General features: G+C 57.4%; 1 protein-coding gene across 1 annotated transcript in view; it reads left to right on the top strand.

Moving 5' to 3' along the window:
• Positions 1 to 7,458: 7,458 nt before the first annotated feature.
• Positions 7,459 to 18,471, top strand: part of PAPPA2 (pappalysin 2) — an 88,064-nt gene continuing 77,051 nt past the window's right edge. The window contains 3 exon segments of the mRNA XM_040073152.2: positions 7,459 to 7,752; positions 7,754 to 7,931; positions 13,236 to 14,298. Coding sequence (XP_039929086.2) covers positions 7,459 to 7,752; positions 7,754 to 7,931; positions 13,236 to 14,298 — 1,535 coding nt within the window.

Here is an 18,471-nt window from a genome sequence, read left to right as displayed (position 1 = left end):
GAGGGATCTTGGCTGCATGGCCACACTGAGCTGCAGGGGAGTCTCCAGCAGCAGACTCAGGAGCTGGAGGCTTGCACAGGGAGGGCACGGCACAAACAGCCTCTCCTCTTCATCTTTAACTGGAATGGCCCTGCCCAGCAGGTTTGCATCCACAGTGACAGATTACTGATTTTGCTGGCTCTCCCCGGACTGGGATTCCTGCATTTTTCCTGTGCTCCTTGCCAGCACGGTGAGGCTGGCAGAAGCTGGAAGTGCTGCTGGCCAGCTCTGCCAGTGGCATGGAAGGGAGGCCGGAGATGGCTTTGAGTGACCCTTCTCAACCAGGAATCACTCAGCTGCATCTACAGCTCCAAAAGAAGTCACAGAAATGGTTGAGGGGAAGACCTGACCTAGGGATAAAGATAAGACAGCTAATTAGCGCTGACTGAGCTGAGATGAAGACTATGAGAGCAGGCTACAAAGATTCAATGGGTTTTATCACCAAGGAAGGTTCTGATTCGGAAGGGGTAGCCCTTGCTAGCCTGACCAAGGCTTTCACACCCATGCTTTGCCCTCTTCTGCTCAACAGCTGTGGTGAGCACTCTGCATTGAGAGGGTTTTAAGGTGGCACCAGGGTTAAGAATGGGTAAAAAATGCCACAAATATCTCGGGAGCGAAGCACCCTTAGAAGGTGTCTCTGTGCTTGAGGTGGGCCACAGAGGTGGACCATCATCACAATACCATTGATAGAGACACTCAAGAGCACAGGAGCACGAAACCAAAGATTCAAGGGCTTCAGCTAACAGGCACAGGAGGCACAAGGTGGCAGGACACATCCCAATGCAAATCCTATGGGAAATGGAGGTACCCACTCTGGTTGGAAAGGCTGGAGGGAGCCAGTGTTCTTGGCGCCTCCAGCTCCTGCTTTGTGTGTGGTCACACAGGTAGCAGGATGCCTCTGGCCTGGGGGTGCACGCCTGGGGCTGTTGCCACTTCCTACAGTGCAGGTGCAAAACCACACTGTGGGCAACATCCAACAAACAAACTAAAAAGCAGCTAAAAACTTGCTGGATAATGGCTGGTGCCAGAATTCATCTCTTGGTCTTTTTCCTTGTCCAGTGAAAACCAGTAGGTGTCATATCCCCAGCCTGGGATAACCACTTTTTTCTCTTGCTTGAGAAGGATTTGTTTGTGTATGTGCCCATCTTTTCTTCCACATTTTAGCCAGGGTTCCAGCCTGCCCCGAGGTGGGACTTGAATGACCTGGGCAGTGCAGGTCCACAGCACAGCTGTGAGCTGGAGGCTGTGAACTTCCCTGGCAGCTGGCACGTGGCTCCATCCCCATCTCTCCCCTGTCTGCGGCTCTTCTGAAAATTCTATGTTTATTTGTCTCTTCTAAAAATGAATGGGGAAGGCAGAGGTGTTTGCTTGTTGTGATGAACTTGTCCAAACCCCAAATACTTAAAACCCTGCTGGCCAGCTTTTGAGAGCTGAGCCTGACCCTTTCGTGCTTCTTTTCATTGCTCACTGACAAATGACAAAGCAGGTTCTCTGCAGGACAGAGGATGTCCCAATGACATCCCAGTGAGTTTTGGATCAGCGATAAGGTGGCACCTCTAACTCACAGTTCCGAAAATCCTGCTTTACCTTGAGGTAAAAGTTAAAGGCAGCCCCTTTGCCTCCACCCCAGCCACTGTGCTCGTTTACTTCTGCTCCTCTTCTTCTTGCTGCAGCTGTTCCCCGGCTTGGGTCAGATGAGAGATCTCAAAATGTGAATTTCGAGGATCCGCTGAGCTTTGCATCTGCGCTGGGGTGGCACAAGCCATTCCTCCCTTTCCCTCGTCCTCCAGACACCAGTGCCAGATTAAGTGCTCACTTCATGTCTTATCAACTGCCTCTAGCAAATGGCTTTTCTGTCTGGGTGACGCACGGAAAGCGTCTGAAAATGCAGGAGCAGGGTGAAGGCTGTGGGAGATGGTGGAGCTCTGTACAGGTAATTGCTCTGACCCTCCTGCAAGGGAAGTCGTGCTCGATTAAGGAAGTGGTGCTATCGTGAGAGCAGCATTTCCAACAGGGATTTGCAAGCAGATGTTGGTGTGGGCACATGCACGATGAAAATGCAGCAAGGTGGTGTTGTTATTCCACCTGGCCACCAGAGCTGCCGTGAGCGTAGTGGTGCTCTCCTGGAGCTCCTCCCAGCAGACTCGGCTTTGCTGGGGTGGGATTTTGGAAGCCTGAGCCGGTCCCTGCTGTGTTTGTACCAACATGCCCCCCCCCTTCCGTGCCTGCACAGCTCCTCTGGGACCCTGCCTCTGCTGCAGGCACGGGAGCTGCGTGGCGTCCCTTGGCCAGCGCTTCCCACTGAGCTGGGATGGAGCTGTGCTTGGACTATCCTGACTTAATGGGGCTGAAACTCCCCAACGGCAGTCGCAGAGAGGAGAGTGAGGAGCTGGATTCCATATCCACCCTGCTTTTTCATGTATGCTTTTCCTCCTTGGCTGCCAGATGAGCTGCATCACATAAAGGCAGATAAGTCCCTGCCTTTTGTCAGGAGCTGGAATATTTTTCAGTATCTGAGACACCCTGTCTGGCAAAGGTCATGCCCCGTTCTCTAGCAGGTCTTAATTTAGCACCTGCAAGTTCTTGGTGAAGCGTAAAACTTTGGCATGCAGGAAGATCCTTGGAGGGTGTTGTAGAGATGTGAGTGAACTGCTGAGCATCTTTACTATCCTCACCTCCCAACTGGAAGCAAATGTTTTTGTTACTGGAAGCTTGCCAGAGCCATCCAAAGCACGGCTCTGCTGCAGCTCGGGGCTCCAGCGTGATGTCCATGGCTGCTCTGAAATAGCTGCATCTGATGGCGATGCAGCAAACCAGCTTCCAAGCACCTCAGTTGGTGCCCCAATGTCTGCCTGGCTTCCTCCATGGACTCCTGCATTCCTGCTCCCCTGGGCTATCTACAGGCTGCACGGCTCGGGGCAGAGAGGAGGAGGCAGGTGTGAGGTGTGAGGATGATGCAGCAGACACATCCTTTGCTGTTATTTAAAATCGTTCCTGGGCTCCATTGCCAAAGGAGTTGAGGTTGTGTATGTGGCTTGTTAAAATCTCGAGGCAGGTACAGCTGAATTCAGCAGAGAAATTGTTGTGACCAAACCCATGGGACTGAAGAGCACAGGGAATCCTTACTGGGTGTTGCAGGGTGAGGGGAACCCAGCCTCCCAGGCCGTGAAAAATCCAGGGGAGTGCCTGTGGGAGGTCTCCGTGATTGTCTCTTATCCCTTACAAGATGTGTCCATTTGCAAGGCACAAACACACGGGGCAAAGGACTTTTGACAAGGGCATATGGTGATAGGACAAGGGGAGACGACTTTTTAGTGAAAGAGAGTAGCTTTGGATTTAGGTATTAGGAAGGAATTGTTCCCTGTGAGGGCGCTGAGGCCCTGGGACAGGGTGCCCAGAGAAGCCGTGGCTGCCCCAGGATCCCTGGAAGTGTCCAAACCCAGGTCGGACGGGGTTTGGAGCACCCTGGGACGGTGGGAGGTGTCCCTGCCCGTGGCAAGAGGGTGGAACGAAATTACCTTTACAGTCTCTTCCAACCCAAACCATTCTGTGATCCTTTGATTCTCTGGCTCTGGAGCTTTTGCTGCTGGATTTTCGGTGTGCGACTGTGGACTCCTACCGGCTCTGGCACCAGCCGGCGGCTGCACACCAGGGCTTATCTCCAGACCTACCAGGAGCAGGAAACTCTGCGAGTTCCCAAACAAACCTCTGGTGCGGGAGGCCAGCGTCTCTGACCTCCGGGGGTCCTGAGTGTTTGAACAGGCTCCTAATCTGCTTGGGAAAAGCAGGAGAGCCGGGGAGGGAGAGGAGGGAGGGCTGGGGCTGTGCCCTGAGCGGGGTCGGCTGCTGCTCGTGGCTTTGATTGCTGAGGCTTGCTGTCTCGGGCTTGCGGGATTTGGCTGCCTGGCCGTGAACAAAAAAGCTGGATTCTCCCAGAGCCTTTATTCCCATGTCAAGATCACTGGTGGTTTCCCGAGGAGGAGTGGAGGGAGAGGAAGGCTTTTCTTGATGGTTTTTGACAGGCGTGGGGAAAAGCAAGGCTCGGCCTCTGATCCAGCTAAATCCTAGAACTGTAGAATAGTTTGGGCTGGAAGGGTCCTTTAAGGGTCACGTTGTCCATTCGCCCTGTAGCGCACCCCAGAGCTGCTCCTCACCTTCCCCCAGCCCTGGGTTCCTCACTCTGCGTTGGCACCATCCCAGAGCCCTCGCCCAGCATCCCACTTTGATGGGGCTCCCCCCTTCCCTGCCTCCTCCCAGAGGCTGCTGCCCCCTGCTCCCTTCCAGCATCGGCAGCCTGTCCCACCTAATCCCCACCCCAAATAACCCTGACCGCAGAGACTGGCAGCAGGAGGATCCAAAGAGCAGGGGCACGCCAGGAAGGACAACGAGCGGGGAAGGGTGGAGGAATAACGCGTCAAACTGACCCTCTGACACCACTCTGCCCTCCTCCCTCCTCCCTCCCAGCGTCCTTGTACTGCTCCTGAACATCATTAGCGGGCCTGAACTGCAGTGGCACCCTGCCTGCGAGGATCATCTCCATGGATGATCCCAGGGCTGTTGCATTCCTCAGCCAAGATGGCCTGGCTCTGAGCTGGGATCTCTAACAGATGCCCACTGAGAGACAGATCTAACAGATGCTTCGCTGAGAGACAGAAAACATGCTGAGGGCACATTGCCACTAGTCAGTCACCCTGGACTCCCCCCCTTATCCACGGGAGCAGTCTTCTCTTCACAGGTTTACAGGCAGAGAAACCATCTCAGTGGTCGGAGAAAACAGTTTGTTTTCCGGTTTTATGTTTTTGTGGGATTTTTAAAAATAGCTTTTTGTTGGTTTTTGTTGGTTTGCTTGTTTTTGGAAAGCAAAGAAAAATTACCCAAATGACAGGGATTTACTCTGTAGCCCACAGTGGTGCTGGGACGGGAACAGCATCCCAGCATGTTGAGCCAGCCCAGTGACGTGCCCCCACTGTCCTGCCATCCTCATCCTCACCAGCCCCACCTTGGCAGGGATTGCCAGGGGAACCTGCCTGGGTGGAGAATGCTCAGGAACCAACACGGGATAATGATTCATCGTCTCAGCTTCCTGCTCCGGTGGCTCCCAAATCTGGACAGACTCAGGCTTGGACAGGCAGAGCAGGGGAAGACAGGAGCTTGGCATGGCAGGGAGCCTTCCTGTGCAGGAAGCGGGCTCCTTGGGGGGCTTTGCAGCTCCTGCTGCGTCCCGGCCCCGCAGACAGCAGAGCCATGTGTTTGCGGGTGTCATTCTGTCAAGGGAGCGCCTTAGCCCAGGCCAGAGAATATATACACACTCCCTGCCTGGGTGCACTTCGGGAGGGTTTCGTTGCTTTGATGCTGGATTCATCCCAGCCAGGCGCTCCCCGAGGAGGCAGCGCTGCCGAACCTCTTGATGCGTTGCTGAGGGTCTTGCTTCTTCGCATTACCTGGGGAAGAATGTGTGGCAAGATGATAAACAGCCTCTTAATAAAATCACCACCATTCAAAATTAGCCATCCCGTGGGATCCTCTCTTATCAGGCCCTGGTAGCCAGAGCTATCAGGAGCCCGGTTCATTCCTGAACGAGTACGCACTGCGAGCAGCTCTTGCTGGCGTTGGCCCCAGGACAACACTTGCTGGGCCACATCCCCAGTGCCAAGCCCCGAGTTGGGTTCTTTCCGTGCCCCCACTGCCAGTGGATGGGCACTGGGGCACTCGGTGCAGGCAGGCAGGAGAGCTGCAGACCTCTTCCCACCACCTCCCCACAAGCAAGGGGTGTTGGTGTTGTGCTTGGACGCGGTTCACACCACAAATGTCCTCGGGGGTTGCTCCAACAACTCTGCGTGAGCCGTCCTTGCTCTGCCCGGCCTTGTTCGCTCCCCTGTGTCCTCCCTTCCTCTTCGCACCCCGCCAGCCCAGCCCTCACCTCTCTGTGTGCTCACAGCCACCCTCCTCCTTCCCGGGCAGCAGGAGATGCACTGTGCTCACCCCTCCTAACCCTCAAATTTTCCGGCATTGCATTTTTCTACCTCTCCCTGACTAAAGGCACCAGTCCCCCACCCTTGCTCCCGTCACCCTCCCACCCTCAGAAGACAAAAAACCCACCCAACCCCAACCCTACCCAGCCAGCTCCTGCCGTTTATTCTTAAATCCCTTCCCTCCTGCCTTGCTGGTTTGAAAGCCTGTACCCTGGAATGGGCCTCCCAGCTTTCGCTGGCAACCCTGCTTCAGACTGACCGCCACAGATAGTGTTTGGGAGTGAAAAAAGATTATGTATAGAAAATAATAATAATAATGAAAAGGAAGCATAAAAAGGCTTCTCATCTCACCGAATCTCCTTGCTGAAGTTTTCCTAGTCTCCTATGCCATGTGCTGCCGCGAGGGAGTCTTGGGAACCGAGAGGAAACTTTGGGGCTTTGTTTTCTCACCTGTATGCTTTCAGAAACTCTCCCTGGCGGCGCTGGTGCTGTACCCTCTGGCAGAGGGTGGATGCGCTGCTTCTCACACTGCTGCCAACTCCCTTGGTGCATTCATAGGGGTTTTTTTTTGCTTTTGGATGTGGTTTGCTCAGATAAGGCACCACCACCCCACCTTTCCGCACGTGTCATTGTTTGGGGAAAAAAAAAAAAATAAAAGCGAGAAAAAGCAGAAAAATCTCTTGCCGAGGATAGACCGTGAGTCCAAGACAACCTCTCCCCTCGCCTGGGGCAGGGCTGAGGGAGGGCGTCCCCTCCTTTCAGCTTCTTTTCCTCCCCTCTATAGGTGATGGAGACGGAGGATGGAGGCGAGGTGGGAGCTACAACAAGAGGAAACAGGGGCAGGGACGGGGCAGGTGCCGTCCCAAAACCCCGAGGGCGGGAAGGGGGTGCGGAGGGGACCCGGCGCCCGGAGGCTTGCGTCTCCTCCGCATCCCCTCCCCGCCAGCATCCTGGGCAGCGCCCGGGAGGGCGGAGGGAAGGGAGGGCGATGCTCCGCTCGGGGTTTATTAGATTGGACATAATCATCTTTAAATAAGGGCAGCCCCCCCCTCCACACCCCTCCTTGAGGTGCGGGGGGGGGGGGGGGGGGGAGCGGAGCGCCTCGGGGCTTTCTAGATAAGGGCGACTAACGCAGCCCCCGCTCCCGCAGGCAGAGCCGGGCAGCGCCGAGAGCCGCGCAGGGTCCGCCGTGCCCCGGGAACCCCGGCTGCGGGCAGAAGGGGGGTCCCCGCCGCGGTGCTCTCGCCTTCCTTCTCCTCCTCCTCTTCCTCCTCCTCCTCCCGCAGGAGCAGAAGGGAGGAGAGCGGTGCCGGGGAAAAGTTGGGGGCAGCGGCTGCGGCGGGGGGGCGGGGGACCGCGCCCCGGCGCTGCCGCCCCCCGATCACCCCGCTTCCCCCGCGGGCGCCGGCCCCCCGCCTCCGGCCCCCAAACTTCGTTCCCAGGGAGGATGCTGCGCGGCGGAGCGCCCCTGGCCGCGCTGCTGCTGGCGGCGCTCGGCCTGGCCCGCGGGCAGCCCCCGCCGGCCCCGGGCTGCGGGACGGAGGCTCCGAGCCGGCGCGCCGCGGCCGCGCAGCGCCCGTACGGGCTGTACCCGCAGGGTCCCGCCGCGCACGGGCCGCTCGGAGCCGCGTCCCCGCGGGGCCGGAGACCGCGGGGAGCCGCGGCGGGAGGAGAAGAGCCGGAGGGCGAGGCGGACGGCCGGGGCCGGGGCCGGAGCCGGGGGGAGAGGCGGCGGGGCCGAGAGCCGCAGGTGCCGGACCCCCCCCCGGGAGCGGCCGCTGCCCGCCCTGTACTTCTCGGGCGGCCGGGAGCAGCTGGCGGCGCGGGCGGAGGCGCTGCCCGCGGTGCCGCGGGAGCGGTTCACCCTGGAGCTGTGGGTGAAGGCGGAGGGCGGACAGAACAACCCGGCCGTCATCGCAGGTAAACCCCGGCAGGGAGGGGTGGGGACCCGGCACCCCGCCACCCTCGCCCGCGCGGGGGGCTCCCCGACTTCGCCGCTCGGGCAGGTGACGCCCCGCGCCCACACCCGCCTTCTCAGCACCGCGGGCGCGGAATATTCCTCCTTCCCCTGAGACCAAACCCTAAACCATCCCCTCCCCTCTGTTCCCACCCGCCCCGTCCTCCCAGCCCGCCTCCCCCCCCCCATCCCGCCCCGGCTCCGTCCGGTTTTTCCGTCTTCCCTCGCCGGGAGCTGGAAGGTCTCTCTGGGCGACACGCTCCCCTCGGTGCCCTCCCCTCCCCTGCCCACCGTGCCCCTGCCCGGGCTCGGGGCGCAGAGCACCGCGGCTGCCGCGGCTCCCGGCCGCTGCCCGGGGCGGTGGCCGCAGGGTGGCAGCCGCGCCGCGCTCACGGCCCCGCTCCCAGCCCGGGCCCGGCCCCGAGGGCTCCGAGCAGCGGCTGCGGGCAGGGGGCGGCCCCAGGGGCTTGTCCTACCCGCAGCTGCCCCCTCAAGAACCCGCTGAGAACCAGGCGGAGGGATGAGCGAGTCCCATGAGGAGCGGCCGAGGGAGCTGGGGGGCTCGGCCTGGAGAAAAGGAGGCTCGGGGAGGGTCTTCTTACTGCCCACAACTACCTGGAAGGAGGGTGTAGTGCTTGTCTGTCTCTTCTCCTGAGCTACAAGTGATGGGACAAGAGGAAATGACCTCAAATCGGGCCAAGAGACGTTTATATTGGATACTAAGAAAAATTTCTTCTCTGGAAGAGCTGTCACGCGCTGGAACAGGCTGCCCAGGGATGTGGTGGAATCACCATCCCTGGAAGTGTTAAAAAATGCATAGATGTGGTGCTTAGGGACGTGGTTTACTTGTGAGCTTGGCAGTGCTGGGTTAGCTGTTGGACATGACCTTACAGGTTTTTTTTCCCAGCCTTAATGATCCTGTGATGGAGAAGCTGAGGAGGCAGGCAGAGGAGACTGGCACACAGGCACAGAGCGGGGCAGATGTCACCTCCTGCAGAGGTGCCTCACTCAGCTGTGCCAGGATGGGTGTCTGTGTGTGGGTACAAGCTCGGCAGGGCAGCACAGGGATGCTAGGAAGGGCTGGGAACAGATGGCAGTGGATGTCTGGGATCTCCACAGTGGGGGCTCCTGTGTTTCTGTGCTGCCCCAGCCAAGCTGATTGGGGAATTCCTCTTTCTATCCTAATGCTCCCTTGGCTTGTGATCGTTCCACTGAACCTCCCTCCGCTTTGCCTGGCCCCTTCCACTGATTTTTCTCCTCGGTTATAGGGCAGCAACCACACCTGTGCTGTGGAAGAGGCAGAGGAATGGGCTGGGGCAGCCCGCTCTTCCCGTGGCAGAGGGGAAAAACAGCCCTGTACAAGGAAATTACCGAACTCCCTCGCATCCACCTACTGTCAGCCTTCCTGCCATCATCCTCGGTGCCTCCCTGCACCTTGGGTTGCAGGGAGCACAATTCCCAGTCATTGCATCAGCAGCACAGCTGTTTGCATCCGGAGGTCTGGCCTGCAGGTGCTGGGTTTGGAGTTTCCCAGCTAGCCAGCAGAGGGTTTTTTTATTATTATTATTTATTCTTTATTTTTTCATTTCCTTCTGGAGGGTGGGACAGTTGTCAGTGCTGAAAGCACCACCCCTGAGTGCTGGCATTCACTCGAGCAGTCTCCCCCAGCTTCCCTGCTCCAGGGTTTGAGTCAGCCCCAGGAACCTCCGGCTGTCTGAGTCACTGTTCACCTCCCCGTGTCACCTGCAGTGGGGACCAAGGGGCCGGGGTTGGGTGGCCAAAGGGGCCCAGCCCAGTGCTGCTGCTGGCATTTTGTGTGAGCAGGGGACAGAAGCAGCCGCCAGCCCGCCGCCGGTGCCGAGTCTGCTGCTGATCTGGTGCTCCTGCTCTGTCGAAGGAGAGGAGACTGAGCAGGAGGTCATCCAAAGGTGTGGAGGAGCTGGAAATGCTCCAAGTGTCCCTGTGTGAGGGGAGGCAGGAGGAAAGCAGGGCAGAGCTGAGCTCCCCCAGCATCAGTGCCTGGGAAGTAAGGGCAGGCTGAGCAGCTCTGATGGTGGAAAGCAAGCTGTCCCATCAGCTGCTGTGGCTGCTGCTTGGATTGGAGGCTCAGGAGTCACTGTTTTTGTCCCCTAGATGCCACATTTTGCCTCAGGGCCACCCTGGATGGGGTGTTCATCTTTTTTAGTCACTCCTTCATGGGGGGCTTTCTGCTGGGGTATAACCTGCCACAGCCACTGTTAGGGAAGGAAACTGGTCCTTCTTCCTTGTCCTACTCATTTTGGGCAGCAGATGAGAGTATTTTCATGTGATGTTTCCTTTTCCACCTTTTTTGTCTCCCTTCTATCTATGCCTGCTCTGTTTCTGGTGAACCCCAAGGAATTTCCCTTTGTGCCAGGCTGAGGTTTGTTTTTACTCCAATTGTAGGTGATTTTGTTGGGTCAGATCCTTCATCAGAGACCATCCAAAACATCTGCTGTGTTTAAATCCAGTTGTCCTCCTTGGGTCTCCCTGAGCTGGGTCCCACTGCATGCCCTGAGGGGTGACCGTGAATCCAGGCTCCTGGCCTTTGTCAGACCCTCTGGAGCTTTAGCAGCCTATTTCCCCCAGCACCTGGATCTCAAAGCACGACTGAAAGCTATTCCTTGTGCTGCAAAACTCCTGGCCCCAGTGGGAGAGGCTGCTTGCAGCGGGGTCCCTACAAAAGGGCACACTTGATCTCTTTGTGGGCTTTTTCCCCATGACCTTCCCTGGCAGGTGCCTTCCTCTTCAAACTCTTTTGCACTGTTACCAGCAACTGTTGTTTCAGCCCCCGGAGGCATTCCCCTAAGGCACAGGTGAACAGCAGGAACCAGGCCAGAGCTCCCCTTTCCTGCCTGAGGGATCAGAGGCACAGTTGTACTTAGGGCTGCTGAGGAGATACCTCACACTCCTTCTACAAACAGCTTTCCCTTCTGGTGGGCTGCCTCAGGACAAAGCACCGAGCTCCTTGGCAAACTCTGGGGTCTTGAAACTGCTCCCCTGATGATTTCTCATGAAGGCCCTTGAGAGATGTCAGGAGCTAGTGCTAGACCTTTTTTGTTACACTCTTCTGCAGTGGCTGCTGGCTGTGGGACATGAGGCTCTGCCTGCAGAACCCTCACTGCTGCTGATGTGGAGGTGTCATCCCTGGCTGTCTCAAGGCTGCACCAGCTGCTGATTTACTCATTTTCCTTCCCTGTTGTAGAGCTGGCCTTGGCCTTACTTACATCCTTTTGAGGACTTTGGTGAAGCCCTTGTACCTGGTTCTGGGCTCATTTCAATTTCTTATGGCCAGTGTTGAACTCATCAGGCACTGCCAGGCATGGCTTGGCTCCAGCATGGGTTTGTGAGAACGATAGCTTACGCTCACCCCAGGGGCTGTTCCACCCCTGATGCTGTTTTTTCCCATTTTTATCTTGGGGTTTAATCAAATTTGGGGCACTCTGAATCATTTCAAGGTGAACTGCACCAGTTTTCCCAAGAGGGAAGGCACCAGGCCGTATTTCCTCAGCTCCAGTGAGGACCAAAAGATGGCTTTCGAGTGTGCAGGTCTCAGCACGTTTCAGCCAGCACCCAGCCCAAAAATACCAACTCCAGCTTTGCCTTCTCACATCTGCCAGGCTCCTTCGCTCACCTCCTGCTTTTTGGCTTCTCCCTGTCTCGGCTTCCCCTGGTCTTCCTACTTTTCTTTCACAATCCACCAGAAAACAAGAGTTGGCCAGAGCCCATCCGCCCACGGAGGCTTTGTGCGTGGCTGCCTTTGTAGTGAGCAGTGACAGGGATCCATGCCCAGGGTGGTTACGACTGTGGGATGGTTTAGAGGCCACCACCCGTCTCGCCCTTGGTGAAAGTGATGGATGGAGGGAGAGAGGGAGGGATGCTGCTTCCTTGGGTGCAGCAGGGCTTGCTGTGACCTTTGCCAGCCGCGTTTATAAGCGGGAAACGTGGGGTCATGGTAACCTGGCTTCAGACACATGCCCTGGATGAGAGCCAGGAGATCCTGCTCCTCCCAGAGCTCCTTCTGTTCTGCACCTCTGCTTCTCTCTGCTGGCCTCTTTGTAATTCTGGCAGCAGGTGGGGTATCCCCAGGGACAGGCGGGACAGTGGCACAGGCAGGGGTGCTTTGTTTTGGACCACGAGGTCCTGATGCCATGAAGATGGGCAGGTAATGTATGTTAGTGCATGTGATGGGAATGGCACAGCGAGGGGCAGGAGAATCCACGCAGCAGGAAAAGCAGGATGGAGAATTAGAAGTACCGCAGGAGGAACATAAAGAGAGTCTCTGGGCATGGCAGCAGGTTTTGTCAGCACTGGGACACTGTTTGTTGGGGTGACGAATGGCAGAGCAGGGTGCCCCCAGAAGACACCACTGAGTGTCAAAGAGTGACTTCAAACTCGTTCACCTCAGCCAGTGACCTGCATGAACGTCCTGGCCGTGGTGGTTTAGGAGCCCAGGGGCATTTATTTCAAGCAGCAGGTCCCTGTGCCCTTGCCAGCGTTTAAGCGCCTTGTGGCCGCTGATTCCCGAGGGCGTTTCGTGCCTGCAAGCCTCTGGTTCTTTGCCGTGGGCACTCAGCAGTCTGGGGGAAAGTCAGCACAGCTCCAGGTCTTGCCCAGCCTAAAACAGGTTTGCAACGTGCTTGGGCGCCGAGGGAGAGGCTGTTCCTGGGGATGGGTTTATGTTCAGGTGACCTTAGGGGCTGAGGAGTGCACTCGCCAGGCTGGAGGCAGCACAGCCCTCTCCGACCCTCTCCCGCCAGCACTGGATGCTTGACTGGGAGGGAAACTGGAGCATAAACGAGAGCTGTAAATCTGCCTGGAAAGCTGTTGGGGAAGCAGTCCCTGGAGGAGCCTGTATTGCTTTGGGTTGCTGTGCTCTAATTCTTAAAAGCTTTGGCTCGCAGATAAAAAGCTTAGCCTCTAATCCCATCCCGCCGGAGCACTCCTACAGAGAGCAACTCAGAAACACCTCGCTCTTCAGCCTCTCCTCCCATCCACGCTCTTCCTCCCCTCTCCATCCCGCCTCTCTGGCTCTGCCATTCTTCCTGGCTGCTCCACCTACTCCTCCAAATGATTTTGAAGGGGGGCTGGGGTGTCGCCCCCGGTGGAGCACCCACTGCCCAGCCTCCGACCCCCTTCGTTTACCCGCTGCCGAGGACCCCGCTCGTGCTCCAGGGAGGAGTGGTGATGCTCTCTGGTCCTTACCAGCTCTCCCCTCTCTCTCCATCCCCGTCCCCGACCTGCTGCAGGTGTCTTCAACAACTGCTCGCACTCGGCCAGCGACAAGGGCTGGGCGCTGGGCATCCGCGCCCTGCAGCTCAGCGGCAAGAAGGACGCCCGCTTCTTCTTCTCCCTCCGCACGGACCGGGCAGCCGCAGCCACCGAGGTGACCTCCCACCGCCGCTACCGCCCCGGGGCGTGGACGCACCTGGCCGCCAGCTACGACGGGCGGTGGATGGCCCTCTACGTGGATGGGGTGCGGGTGGGCCGCTCCGGCGGGCAGGAGGGGCCCCTGCACAGCGCCTTCATGTCCTCCTGTCGCACGCTGCTGCTGGGGGGCGACGCCTGGGGGACCGGCCGCGCCTTCCGGGGACACCTGGCCGGGCTGGCCCTGTGGCGCGGCGCCCTGTCCCAGTCCCGCCTCCGGCGTTCCTCTCTGCAGGAGGCGGCCGAGGAGGCGGCGGGGCTGGCTCTGGCCGCCGGCTTCGCCACCCCGGAGGAATTCTGGACGCCTTTTCGGGAGGGTGCCTTCCCCCAGCAGTGGGTGCTGCTGTCCCCGGCAGCCCCCATCCTGCGGCCGCTGGGCCCCCCCGCCTGCGGGCAGACCGCCTGCGATAACGTGGAGCTGGTCTCGCACTACAACCAGCACTGGCCGCTGCGCAGCTGGAAGGCGGTGCGCTACCGCGTGGTGAACCTGGCCGAGGACGACGGCGGGCGCCCCACGGTCAGCTGGGAGCAGATCTGGCGGCAGCACCGGGCTCTGAGCGAAGCCTTCCGGCCCTACAACATCTCCTGGCAGCTCAGCTTGCTGGAGGTCCGCAACTCCTCCCTGCGCCGCCGCGCCGTCCTCCTGGGCTGCGAGCCCAGCAAGGTGGGCAACGAGCGCTGCGACCCCGAGTGCGAGCATCCCCTCACCGGCTACGACGGCGGGGACTGCCGGAGGCCCGGCCGCTGCTTCTCCTGGAAGCGCCGCGACGGCGTCTGCCACATGGAGTGCAACAACATGCTGGACGACTTCGACGACGGCGACTGCTGCGATCCGCGGGCCACCGACGTGGCTAGGACCTGCTTCGACCCTGACTCGCCCCAGCGGTAGGCGCGGGACTTGTGGGGGGTGCCGTGTCAGGGGATGGGATGCGCCCTCTCCCCAGCACCTGCTCTGCCCCTGGGTATTGCTTCCGACCGGTGGCTTCCCAGGGTGGGAAGGCAGAGGCTCATTTTCCCACGGGATTGGGTGTGTTTGCCATCTAAAGTAAATCCTACGGTGTGAAGTGGCACCGCTCTGTGAAGCCCTGCCAGTTTTTTCCCTCAGGAGCACTCCTCCCCCCTGCCCCCCAACCCCAGGAGGATTCCCAGTGCAGAGCTGCCAGCCTCTGGTTACGTGCCGGTGGGAACGTGGGCATCCCTGGGGTGGGCAGAGCAGCCCGTTCAAAGGATATTGCTCACCGTGATCCCCTGCGTGGCAGGTAGTTGGGGAATTGCTACCCTTTCACACCTTCCCTGGATGGGTCTAAAGGCTGATTTCTTAATTTGTGTTCAAAGCGCCTTTTCTTGAGTGCTGCAGCGGGGAGGAGGAGGCAGCCCAGCAGTGCTAGATGTGAGGCGCAGGATTTGCAAAGGTGCGGGTGTGTTCCTGAATCTTGCCCCAGGGAGTGATGCCCACAAGGAGATTCCCTTGGCTGGAGGAGGATGTGTACCTTTACTGTGTGCTGCAGATGCAAAATACCTTGAAAATCCACATGGACTAAAACCCATGGAGCATCAACATGCTGTGCCAGGGGACTCTTGCTCTCCCCAGGGGGCTTTGGAGTCAGCAGCAAGGGTGGGGATGGAGATCCATGCACAGGATGGGGGAGCCCAGGCTGTTGGGAACAGTGTCCTCGGTGTGGCTGGTGGCTTGCACCGACTTGCCCTCCTTGCTGGAGCCTCTGAAGTGCCCACAGCCCTGTTGATGGCTTCCAGCACTCAGGGCTCTGCTAAATGTACTTTCTGTATGGAGATGGGGAAAAAAAAAGCCATGGCTTTTTTTTGTTTTGTTTTGTCTTTGTTTTTTGTTTTAATTTAAAGCAGTTTCTGTCTCAGTATCAGAGAAAACTCATTCCCTGCTGTTGGCTCCCGGTGACAGGCAGAGGTGCCCACTGGAGCGGGAGTGGTGCAGCACCGATGGCAGCATCTGTCGAGAAAAGTTGCAAGGGAGGGGTTTAGGGACGCACCTGCTCTTAGATCTTCTTTCCTTCTTTCCTCCTTTGCTTCTCTTTCCCTGTGCTGTGGGAGCAGATAGGCTGTAACCATAAACCCCTTTTTCCCGAGTCGGCTTCTCTCTGCTCCTTCCCAGGCAGGACATGGAGGGAGGAGGGAAGCTGGCGTCTGTGTTTGGGCAGTGGTGGTAGAGCGGAGCAGCACTTTCCCTCCTTCCTTCCCGAGCCTTTCTCACCCACCCTTAAGCTGCCTGAGAAAACACAGGGGGAGGATGGGGAACTTTTCTTCCAGTGCACCCCAGTGACACAGAGAGGCATCGCACCGTGTCCCTGCCCAAGCAACCCTCCCGAGATGTTTTCCCACCTCTGGAAGTGCCTTTGGTGACAGCCACCATTGCTGCCCTGTGTCCACCTGTGCCTTGTTTCCCACGCTGTGAGCCAGCATGGCCGTGCTTTCCTGATGGTGAAGCAGATGAAAAGCCTGCACATCAAATGCACAGCAACTCTCCGCTTGTGGTGGACATCAGCGCCCAACACCACTTGGCCTCGGCTTTGGCAGGGCGAAGGCTCTGTCCTTGCCTCTGTGCGCAGTTAGAGAAATGTTTTTATCCTCAGACAAGAAGGGCTCCACCTTAAATTGAAAAAGGCCAAATTTTTGCTGGTATGAATCAGGGCTTCCATTTGTCAGGATTTTCCCCTGAAAGTTGGGAAACAAAACAAAACAAAACAAAAAAACACCCCCTTGCTTCTGTGGGAAAGGAATGGGAAAATGGGAACACTAGGGAAATAACAAATCTTTTGCAATTTTCTTTCCGCAGACCTCATTGGTCTGCACGGAGGACAAGAATCATTGATTGCAGGCTAAACTCAGAAAAATGAAATCCAGTGTGCCTGGCACTTGGGAAATGAGGGGGCATGGGTTGAATCCTGCTGCCACTGAAGTCTACTGCGCCGCTTCTGGCTGGCTTCTTCAGAGATCACAGAAAAAAGGAGTCACCGAATGGTTTAGGTGGGAAGGACCTTTAAGTGCATCCAGTTGCACCCCTCCTGCCGTGGCCAGGGACTCTTTCACTAGAGCAGATTGCTCAAAGCCCCGTCCAGCACGGTGATTCTGGTGGTCATCCACCCTCCCTGTGCTCATCCCTGCTGAGGATGGTTTCTGGGGAAGGATATATGTGTTTAGGGGAAATCCGCCGGGAAACTAGCAGTGTGTGTTTGGGAGAAACCGAGGTGACCTTGCGCTTGCTGAAGAGCGTGGCCAGGTTTGTGGCGTTCCCCCAGGACTGGTGGGTGAACCCCAAGACACAGAAGCAGGGGAAGCCCCTCAGCCTGCGGGGTTCTGTTCAGGCAGAGCTCCCGCCGAGTGCCGCTGCGTTTGCTGGAAGGTATTGTACTTAAATGAGCAGAGCAGCTGGAGAACTTACAGAAGGATTTTTAGGGTGGAAGCCAAAACGGGAGAACTAACGTGAAATAAAATTTAACAAACTGCGGAAAGGCGGCACAATAGGAGCCAGGTGCTTTGATGGGAGCAACAGCTTTGGGCCTGTAGCTGAAGGAGAGCAGGCTGGCTGCTGCTCTCCGAGGCGTCTCTGCTTCCTCACAGCTGCGCCAGAGCCCAGGAGGGAGCTGTGGCTTGGGGGCAGTCAGGAGAGAGGGAACCCCCACTGCAGGTGATCTCTGCTTCTCCTTTCGGATCGAGAGGGCAAGACCAAAAACCTTAGGATCTTCTTCACAGATTAAGTCATCTGTACTTCATTTCAAGGCTTTCACAAAGACTTGTTTGGATGTGAATGTTTCTTGCTATGGTCAAAAATAATTGAATTGAGAAAGCCAGAGCAAGATGCCAGGCAATTTCTTACCAGCATTGTAGACAGATTCAGTATACTTTGGTGAAGGGTCTCAACTCTGTGTCTCGTTCTTCACAATTGTAAACACTCAAGCACAAGCCTTTTCCATCTTAACACATTCCTGATTTAAAATTCCCTCTTGGGCTGCAGCTTAGAGAGAGGTAAATTAGAGGAAAGAGCTGAGGAACAGCGGTGGCTTCAGTGCTTCTTAGCTGGTGAACATCTCATTATACTTCCAGGGCTACAGCTGGTGCCTGCTTATGCCCTCACCCAGGGGAGGGAAATGAGATTTGGAAAGAAGGATTATTAATTTTTTTTTTTTTTTACAAGGGTATGTAGTGACAGGACAAGGGGGGATGGGTTTAAGCTGAAGGAGGTCAGGTTTAGATTAGATATTAGGAAGAAATTCTTCCCTGAGGGTGCTGCGGCTCTGGCACAGGTTGCCCAGAGAAACTGTGTGTCTGATCCATCCCTGGAAGTGTCCAAGGCCAGGCTGGACAGGGCTGGGAGCAACCTGGGATAGTGGAAGGTCTCCCTGCCTTCGGAAGGGTGTTGAAAGGAGTTGATCTTTAAGGTCCTTTGCAGCCCACACCATGCCAGGGTTCTGTGAAAACTCTGGTGGGGACGGAGCCAGCTGTGGCCGAGGCAGGAGCTGGGATAAGGGTTGATGCTGAAATGATATCGGTGGGCACTGGAACATGTTGCTGAGTCCCTCCTGCACCTCCTGAGGCAGCACATGGAGCAAGACAAGTCCTGCTGTGCTTGAGCCAGCTGGGCCTCCCCCCACGGGTGAGCCCCACCAGTGGCACTGCGCGTGTGTGGCTGGAGGGGACTTGAGCAGGAGCTGGGGTGGAGGGAGAGCTGTGCGTAGACATCCCTGCAAGGCACCCAGCAGGAGACACGGGAGGCAAGTCGCGGTCTTCTCATTGGCCTCTGGTCCACCTTATGAGGAGCAAGGGGACAGGCAACAGCAGGAGAGTTACTGACTAACATCCTTCACCCAGTTTGATCCTGACTTCGGGCATTTTCCAGGAGTTGCTGGCAGCCCGGTGTCAGGGTATGGAGTAAAATTTGCCTTAATTTTCTGCAGGTTCCCATCTTCTTGCGGCACTTGAGTGCTGCCATAATTGGTGCTCTTGGAAGGAAAGCAGCAACAGCTCATTAGCAGCAATTAACACTCAGCGAGGGTCCCCCTCGGGCACTTAGTCAACGAGAATCTG

The sequence above is a fragment of the Hirundo rustica genome, chromosome 9 (assembly GCF_015227805.2).
Source record: "Hirundo rustica isolate bHirRus1 chromosome 9, bHirRus1.pri.v3, whole genome shotgun sequence".
Classification (NCBI taxonomy): domain Eukaryota; kingdom Metazoa; phylum Chordata; class Aves; order Passeriformes; family Hirundinidae; genus Hirundo; species Hirundo rustica.
The sequence above is the reverse complement of the archived record's forward strand: the minus strand, read 5'-3'. Positions and strand labels throughout refer to the sequence as shown.